General features: G+C 44.3%; 1 protein-coding gene across 1 annotated transcript; it reads right to left on the bottom strand.

Moving 5' to 3' along the window:
- Positions 1–1,508: 1,508 nt before the first annotated feature.
- Positions 1,509–2,076, bottom strand: LOC120969475 (uncharacterized). The gene has a single exon (XM_040396706.2). It carries the CDS (start codon positions 2,038–2,040, stop codon positions 1,669–1,671), a length of 372 nt encoding a protein of 123 aa, XP_040252640.1. The 5' UTR covers positions 2,041–2,076; the 3' UTR covers positions 1,509–1,668.
- Between the last annotated feature and the right edge of the window lie 7,829 nt (positions 2,077–9,905).

Raw genomic sequence — 9,905 nt, 5'->3', positions numbered from 1 at the left:
GAGTCCTACTCCCGGTGGGAGTAGGACTCCTCCTGGCGCACCCCCTCCTGGCCGGCAGCACCTCCCCCCTTGCTCCTTCATATACGGGGGCAGGAGGGCACCCTAGAGACACAACAATTGATCGTTTGATCTTTTAGCCGTGTGCGGTGCCCCCCTCCACCATAGTCCACCTCGATAATACTGTAGCGGTGCTTAGGCGAAGCCCTGCGTCGGTAGAACATCATCATCGTCACCACACCATCGTGCTAACGAAACTCTCCCTCAACACTCGGCTGGATCGGAGTTCGAGGGACGTCATCGGGCTGAACGTGTGCTGAACTCGGAGGTGCCGTGCGTTCGGTACTTGATCGGTCGGATCGTGAAGACGTACGACTACATCAACCGCGTTGTGCTAACGCTTCCGCTTTCGGTCTACGAGGGTACGTGGACAACACTCTCCCCTCTCGTTGCTATGCATCACCATGATCTTGCGTGTGCGTAGGAATTTTTTTGAAATTACTACGTTCCCCAACACCAGATACTCAGTTACAGCTACATGGTCGACTCGGTCTTTGTACTACTCAGCCTCCTCAGCCCTATATAAGGTGGGGCTAGGGCGCCCTTGAGCGGGCAAAAAGCATGTGGGTAGATACACATGTTGATATTCATAGATTCAGACACTTTTGAATCATCATAGGAGACTTGATCAAAACGGTCGGCGGTAGGGTATTACCTCTAAGACGGAGGACCCGAACCTAGGTAAATCACTCTTGTGAATCCCGTAACTAGATCCTCCTCATGCGCCTTGCTTCACAAAATCCCCAAATCATGAGTATTGCCGCGAAATCGCCGTGACATTTAATTATTAATAAAAAGTGTTCGGATATTTAAAAATATATTCATGCAATAAGAAAATCATTCGCTTCATATAATAAAAAAAGGATGTTCACGTATTTAAAAATATTCAGGTAATTAAATATTGTTCACATCTTTCTAAAATGTTTGTGTACTTTAGAAAAGTGTTCAAACATTTTTTTTAAAATTTCCATGAAATTAAAAAAGCTTTGGTGCATTTATTCATAATTATACAATTGCTCTAATATTTTAGAAAGAAGATCATGTACTTTTTAAAAAGTGTTCATGTGTTTTTTAAAATGTTCACATATTTTCTAAATAATATATGTGCAAACTTCAATATATGCAACTAGGTATTTTTTAGGTGTCGTTATTTCCGAAAACAAATTAATTTTACATTTGTGTTTGCCCACGGTCATTTCGTGATTTTTTAGATATACATTTTTAAGCACCGAAACTTACAAATATCTTTCTCGAGAGATAGAAATGAATTTTTGTGATGTCAGTGCAGCGCCGCTGTTAGAAAGCGAACATGACCATAGAAAAGAAGAAGAAAGATGATTGGTCAAGTTGATTGATTTTCAAGAACAAAAGAAGACGAAGCAGAATCACACATTCACACTTAAACTTGATTGTTTTTCCTTTTTGAACTAGGGCGCCTAACCTTGATTAAATTTTGATGGGTGCCAACAATTTTGTTTTTGTTTTGAGAACTAATCATCATGTAAACATACGTAGAACACTAAGAAAAGACTAATTAAATTCTCCCCCAAAAGTGATAAAACCAATTCCAGGAGCAGAAACTTCACCATAAAGAAAGACTACACAATCAAACTAATTCAAACTGACAATCTTATCATCCTTCGCAGGCAGGTAGGTGGATCTGCTCTTGATGAACTCCAAGCAGTCTGCTATGGCCTCGTTGTAGAAGGAGCTCTGATTCCTCTCTGCCGGCGCCGGACGGCGACGGCAGCTACCGCCAAGGGACAACGCCGGCCTGCGCGCTCTCGACGTCGAGCAGCTGGTCTTGCCACGGCCAGGGTAGCATCTGAGCTCCTCCATGCTCCTGACGAGCAGGCCGACGATTCCGGACAGCCGCACGCGCAGCCGGAGCAGCAAGCCCAGCCGGACACCACCACCGCTGCTGCGCACACGCCGGCGACCTCGCCGACGGGGCTTGCTGCAGTTCGTCTGTTGGATCAGCATTGATCGTCTCTTAACCACTGCTGGGACTGCCGTGAAGCTGTGTACAAATGGGGCATATGTTGAGCTAACCGCATCGGTGTGCTTATATATACAGCGAGATGCCTTCACTGGTGTAAGTTATTGCTGGACTAGACTTAGGAGTGGGATGTGGCAGGTCAGGGGTGCACCGGGACGTACACAACATGTAGACCCATGTTCGTAGTCGCCGTTATTCAACATATTTCGGCAATGATTAGTCCTTACCCGCATGCCATGGGCATAGGGATAAGACCCGCAGGGTTTGGGTATATGTGGAGCCATCCCATACCCTTAACCGTCTCGTTTGAGCTTACCCATCACCCGTACACATACCCATTAATAGGTACAATTATTTTCATACCCGTCACCCGACAGAGTAAATGGGTACCCGCGGGTAAAAATATTCATGTTTGAATAACATTAATTTGAGCATCACATAATTATAAACAACAAACAATCATATTTTATAAACAACAACACATAATAACACAAATACATACTAATAAACAACAACACATCCAAAACAACAACACATTCTATAAAAATCAACACTTTCTTTTAAACAGCGACACATCAAAACATCAACATATAGGCATAAGTAGTAGCACATAGTAATAAATTCTAAGTTGACAAACTCACGACAAAAGTGTAGAGGTAATTTATCCATATTTGTTAGATTTTATAAGGGTACATGGGTACGCGGGTATGAGTTATGTGATCCCATATCCCTACCCGTTCTACCCGATGGGTTTGAGATTTTCCTATCTATATACCTATGGATAACATTTTATCTCATACCCTTTACCCTAATAGGGTTTTTACGCACAGTACGTGGGTAATGGGTACCCATTGCCATCCCTACATGGGTAATTACTCTATTAGGAGACATGAATGAACTAGTTTAAATGCACATGAGAAGCTGTTGGCTCAAATACCTTACCCGGCAGGTAAGACGAGGATGGGATATGATAGCATTACCTGTACCCGTAACCCACTTTACTCGTGAATGCCTTATATGTGAGCTCCAATTTAGCAGACCCCGGGTAATTCCCGTTTATACCCAGCCAAATTTCTACTGAAATTTGAGATAGGCTCTAGGTGAAGGAAATATGCCCTAGAGGCAATAATAAAGTTATTATTATTTATTTCCTTATTTCATGATAAATGTTTATTATTCATGCTAGAATTGTATTAACCGGAAACATGATACATGTGTGAATACATAGACAAACTGAGTGTCACTAGTATGCCTCTACTTGACTAGCTCGTTGATCAAAGATGGTTATGTTTCCTAGCCATGGACAAAGATTTGTCATTTGATTAACGGGGTCACATCATTAGGAGAATGATGTGATTGACTTGACCAATTCCGTTAGCTTAGCACTTGATCGTTTAGTATGTTGCTATTGTTTTCTTCATGACTTATACATGTTCCTATGACTATGAGATTATGCAACTCCCGTTTACCGGAGGAACACTTTGTGTGCTACCAAACGTCACAACGTAACTGGGTGATTATAAAGGTGCTCTACAGGTGTCTCCGAAGGTACTTGTTGGGTTGGCGTATTTCGAGATTAGGATTTGTCACTCCGATTGTCGGAGAGGTATCTCTGGGCCCACTCGGTAATGCACATCACTTAAACCTTGCAAGCATTGCAACTAATGAGTTAGTTGCAGGATGATGTATTACAGAACGAGTAAAGAGACTTGCCGGTAATGAGATTGAGCTAGGTATTGAGATACCGACGATCGAATCTCGGGCAAGTAACATACCGATGACAAAGGGAACAACGTATGTAGTTATGCGGTTTGACCGATAAAGATCTTCGTAGAATATGTGGGAGCCAATATGAGCATCTAGGTTCAGCTATTGGTTATTGACCGGAGACGTGTCTCGGTCATGTCTACATAGTTCTCGAACCCGTAGGGTCCGCGCGCTTAAAGTTCGATGACGATTATATTATGAGTTTATATATTTTGATGTACCGAAGGTAGTTTGGAGTCCCGGATGTGATCACGGACATGACGAGGAGTCTCGAAATGGTCGAGACATGAAGATTGATATATTGGACGACTATATTCGGACACCGGAATGGTTCCGGGGGTTATCAGATAAATACCGGAGTACCGGGGGGTTACCGGAACCCCCCGGAGGTTATTGGGCCTCATGGGCCCAAGTGGTGGAAGAGGAGAGGCGGCCAAGGGGCAGCCGCACGCCCTTCCCCCCCCAAGTCCGAATTGGACAAGGAGGGGGGCGGCGCCCCCCCTTTCCTTTCCCCCTCTCTCTCCTTCCCTCTCCTCTCCTACTCCAACATGGAAGGGGGGGGGGGAGTCCTACTCCCGGTGGAAGAAGGACTCCTCATGGGGCGCGCCAAGGGTGGCCGGCCCCTCCCCCTCCTCCACTCCTTTATATACGGGAGGGAGGCACCCCCTAGAGACACGACAATTGATCCCTTGGATCTCTTAGCCGTGTGCAGTGCCCCCCTCCACCATAATCCACCTCGGTCATATCGTAGCGGTGCTTAGGCGAAGCCCTGCGTTAGTAGAACATCATCATCGTCACCACGCCGTCGTGCTGACGGAACTCTCCCTCAAAGCTCGGCTGGATCGGAGTTCGAGGGACGTCATCGAGTTGAACGTGTGCTGAACTCGGAGGTGCCGTGCGTTCGGTACTTGATCGGTCGGATCGTGAAGACGTACGACTACATCAACCGCGTTGTGCTAACGCTTCCGCTTTCGGTCTATGAGGGTACGTGGACACACTCTCCCCTCTCGTTGCTATGCATCACCATGATCTTGCGTGTGCGTAGGATTTTTTTGAAATTACTACGTTCCCCAACAGTGGCATCCGAGCCTGGTTTTATGCGTACATGTTATATGCACGAGTAGAACACAAGTGAGTTGTGGGTGATACAAGTCATACTGCTTACCAGCATGTCATACTTTGGTTCGGCGGTATTGTTGGAGGAAGCGGTCCAGACCGACATTACGCGTACGCTTACGCGAGACTGGTTCTACCGACGTGCTTTGCACACAGGTGGCTGGCGGCTGTCAGTTTCTCCAACTTTAGTTGAACTGAGTGTGGCTACGCCCGGTCCTTGAGAAGGTTAAAACAACACTAACTTGACAAACTATCGTTGTGGTTTTGATGCGTAGGTAAAAACGGTTCTTGCTCAGCCCGTAGCAGCCACGTAAAACTTGCAACAACAAAGTAGAGGATGTCTAACTTGTTTTTGCAGGGCATGTTGTGATGTGATATGGTCAAGACATGATGCTATATTTTATTGTATGAGATGATCATGTTTTGTAACCGAGTTATCGGCAACTGGCAGGAGCCATATGGTTGTCGCTTTATTGTATGCAATGCAATCGCCCTGTAATGCTTTACTTTATCACTAAGCGGTAGCGATAGTCGTAGAAGCAATAGTTGGCGAGTCGACAACGATGCTACGATGGAGATCAAGGTGTCGCGCCGGTGACGATGGTGATCATGACGGTGCTTCGGAGATGGAGATCACAAGCACAAGATGATGATGGCCATATCATATCACTTATATTGATTGCATGTGATGTTTATCTTTTATGCATCTTATTTTGCTTTGTTTGACGGTAGCATTATAAGATGATCTCTCACTAAATTTCAAGATAAAAGTGTTCTTCCTGAGTATGCACCGTTGCCAAAGTTCGTCGTGCCGAGACACCACGTGATGATCGGGTGTGATAAACGTTCATCTACAACGGGTGCAAGCCAGTTTTGCACACGCGGAATACTCGGGTTAAACTTGACGAGCCTAGCATATGCAGGTATGGCCTCGGAACACTGAGACCGAAAGGTCGAGCGTGAATCATATAGTAGATATGATCAACATAGTGATGTTCACCATTGAAAACTACCCCATCTCACGTGATGATCGGACATGGTTTAGTTGATTTGGGTCACGTGATCACTTAGATGATTAGAGGGATATCTATCTAAGTGGGAATTCTTAAGTAATATGATTAATTGAACTTTAATTTATCATGAACTTAGTCTTGGTAGTATTAGCATATCTATGTGTAGATCAATAGCTCGCGTTTAGCTCCCCTGTTTTATTTTTGATATGTTCCTAGAGAAAACTAAATTGAAAGATGTTAGTAGAAATGATGCGGATTGGATCCGTGATCTGAGGATTATCCTCATTGCTGCACAGAAGAATTATGTCCTTAATGCACCGCTAGGTGACAGACCGATTGCAGGAGCAAATGCAGACGTTATGAACGTTTAGAAAGCTCGATATGATGACTACTTGATAGTTTAGTGTACCATGCTTTACGGCTTAGAATCGGGGCTTCAAAGACGTTTTTGAAACGTCATGGGGCATATAAGATGTTCCAAGAGTTGAAATTAGTATTTCAGACTCATGCCCGTGTCGAGAGGTATGAGACCTCTGACAGTACTTTGCCTAAAAGATGGAGGAGAATAGCTCAATCAGTAAGCATATGCTCAGATTGTCTGGGTACTACAATTGCTTGAATCAAGTGGGAGTTAATCTTCCAGATAAGATAGTAATTGACAAAGTTCTCTAGTCACTATCACCAAGTTACTAGAACTTCGTGATGAACTATAATATGCAAGGGATAACGGAAACGATTCCCATGCTCTTCGTGATGCTGAAATCGACGAAGGTAGAAATCAAGAAAAGCATCAAGTGTTGACGGTTGACAAAAGTACTAGCTTCAAGAAAAGGGCAAAGGGAAACTTCAAGAAGAACGACAAGCAAGTTGCTACTCAAGTGAAGAAGCCCAAGTCTGGACCTAAGCCTGAGACTAAGTGCTTCTACTGCAAAGGGACTGGTCACTGGAAGCGGAACTGCCCCAAGTATTTGGCGGATAAGAAGGATGGCAAAGTGAACAAGGGTATATTTGATATACAGATTATTGATGTGTATTTTACTAGTGTTCGCAGCAACCTCTTGGTATTTGATACTGGTTCAGTTGCTAAGAGTAGTAACTCGAAACGGGAGTTGCAGAATGAACAGAAACTAGTTAAGGGCGAAGTGACGATGTGTGTTGGAAGTAGTTCCAAGATTGATATGATCATCATCGCACACTCCCTATACTTTCGGGATTAGTGTTGAACCTAAATAAGTGTTATTTGGTGTTTGCGTTGAGCATGAATATGATTTGATCATGTTTATTGCAATACGGTTATTCATTTAAGTTAGAATAATTGTTGTTCTGTTTACATGAATAAAACCTTCTATGGTCATACACCCAATAAAAATGGTTTGTTGGACCTTGATCGTAGTGATACACATAATATTGAAGCCAAAAGATGCAAAGTTAATAATGATAGTGCAACTTATTTGTGGCACTGCCGTTTAGGTCATATTGGTGTAAAGCGCATGAAGAAACTCCATGCTGATGGGATTTTGGAATCACTTGATGCTTGCGAACCATGTCTTATGGGCAAGACGACTAAGACTCCGTTCTCCGGAACAATGGAGCGAGCAACTGAATTGTTGGAAATAATACATACTGATGTATGCGATCCGATGAGTGTTGAGGCTCGCGACGAGTATCATTATTTTCTGACCTTCACAGATGATTTTAGCAGATATGGGTATATCTACTTGATGAAACACAAGTCTGAAACATTTGAAAAGTTCATATAATTTCAGTGTGAAGTGGAAAATCATCGTAATAAGAAAATAAAGTTTCTACGATCTGATCGTGAAGGAGAATATTTGAGTTACGAGTTTGGTCTTCATTTGAAACATTGCGGAATAGTTTCGCAACTCACGCCACCTGGAACACCACAACGTAATGGTGTGTTCGAACATCGTAACCATACTTTATTAGATATGGTGCAATCTATTATGTCTCTTACCGATTTACCACTATCGTTATGGGGTTATGCATTAGAGACAACTGCATTCACGTTAAATAGGGTGTTGGGGAACGTAGTAATTTCAAAAAAATTCCTACGCACACGCAAGATCATGGTGATGCATAGCAACGAGAGGGGAGAGTGTTGTCCACGTACCCTCGTAGACCGACAGCGGAAGCGTTATCACAACGCGGTTGATGTAGTCGTACGTCTTCACGATCCGACCGATCAAGTACCGAACGTACGGCACCTCCGAGTTCTACACACGTTCAGCTCGATGACGTCCCTCGAACTCCGATCCAGCCGAGTGTTGAGGGAGAGTTTCGTCAGCACGACGGCGTGGTGACGATGATGATGTTCTACCGACGCAGGGCTTCGCCTAAGCTCCGCAACGGTATTATCGAGGTGTAATATGGTGGAGGGGGGCACCGCACACGGCTAAGAGATCTCAAGGATCAATTGTTGTGTCTCTGGGGTGCCCCCCTGCCCCAGTATATAAAGGAGCAAGGAGGAGGCAGCCGGCCAAGGGGAGAGGCGCGCCATAGGGGGGAGTCCTACTCCCACCGGGAGTAGGACTCCTCCTTTCCTTGTGGGAGTAGGAGAAGGGAAGGGGGAAGGAGAAAGAAGGAAGGGTGCGCCCCCTTCCCTAGTCCAATTCGGACCAGACCATGGGGAGGGGTGCGGCCACCTTTTGAGGCCTTTCTCTCCTTTCCCGTATGGCCCATTAAGGCCCAATACGAATTCCCGTAACTCTCCGGTACTCCGAAAAATACCCGAATCACTCGGAACCTTTCCGAAGTCCGAATATAGTCGTCCAATATATCGATTTTTACGTCTCGACCATTTCGAGACTCCTCATCATATCCCTGATCTCATCCGGACTCCGAACTCCTTTGGTACATCAAAACTCAATAAAACTGTCATCGTAACGTTAAGCGTGCGGACCCTACGGGTTCGAGAACTATGTAGACATGACCGAGAGACGTCTCCGGTCAATAACCAATAGCGGGACCTGGATGCCCATATTGGCTCCCACATATTCTACAAAGATCTTTATCGGTCAGACCGCATAACAACATACGTTGTTCCCTTTGTCACCGGTATGTTACTTGCCCGAGATTTGATCGTCGGTATCTCGATACCTAGTCCAATCTCGTTACCGGCAAGTCTCTTTACTCGTTCCGTAACACATCATCCCGCAACTAACTCATTAGTCACAATGCTTGCAAGGCTTATAGTGATGTGCATTACCGAGTGGGCCCAGAGATACCTCTCCGACAATCGGAGTGACAAATCCTAATCTCGAAATACGCCAACCCAACAAGTACCTTTGGAGACACCTGTAGAGCACCTTTATAATCACCCATTTACGTTGTGAAGTTTGGTAGCACACAAAGTGTTCCTCCGGTAAACGGGAGTTGCATAATCTCATAGTCAGAGGAACATGTATAAGTCATGAAGAAAGCAATAGCAACATACTAAACGATCGGGTGCTAAGCTAACGGAATGGGTCAAGTCAATCACGTCATTCTCCTAATGAGGTGATCTCGTTAATCAAATGACAACTCATGTCTATGGCTAGGAAACATAACCATCTTTGATTAACGAGCTAGTCAAGTAGAGGCATACTAGTGACACTCTGTTTGTCTATGTATTCACACATGTATTATGTTTCCGGTTAATACAATTCTAGCATGAATAATAAACATTTATCATGATATAATTAAATAAATAATAACTTTATTATTGCCTCTAGGGCATATTTCCTTCAGTCTCCCACTTGCACTAGAGTCAATAATCTAGTTCACATCGCCATGTGATTTAACATGAATAGTTCACATCACCATGTGATTAACACCCATAGTTCACGTCGTCATGTGACCATCACCCAAAGGGTTTACTAGAGTCAGTAATCTAGTTCACATCGCTATGTGATTAACACCCAAAGAGTACTAAGGTGTGATCATGTTTTGCTTGT

The sequence above is a fragment of the Aegilops tauschii genome, chromosome 7 (assembly GCF_002575655.3).
Source record: "Aegilops tauschii subsp. strangulata cultivar AL8/78 chromosome 7, Aet v6.0, whole genome shotgun sequence".
Taxonomy (NCBI): Eukaryota; Viridiplantae; Streptophyta; class Magnoliopsida; order Poales; family Poaceae; genus Aegilops; species Aegilops tauschii.
The sequence above is the reverse complement of the archived record's forward strand: the minus strand, read 5'-3'. Positions and strand labels throughout refer to the sequence as shown.

Coding starts and splice junctions, on each gene's coding strand:
- LOC120969475 (XM_040396706.2), bottom strand. CDS start 2,040: ATGCTGATCCAACAGACGAACTGCAGCAAGCCCCGTCGGCGAGGTCGC.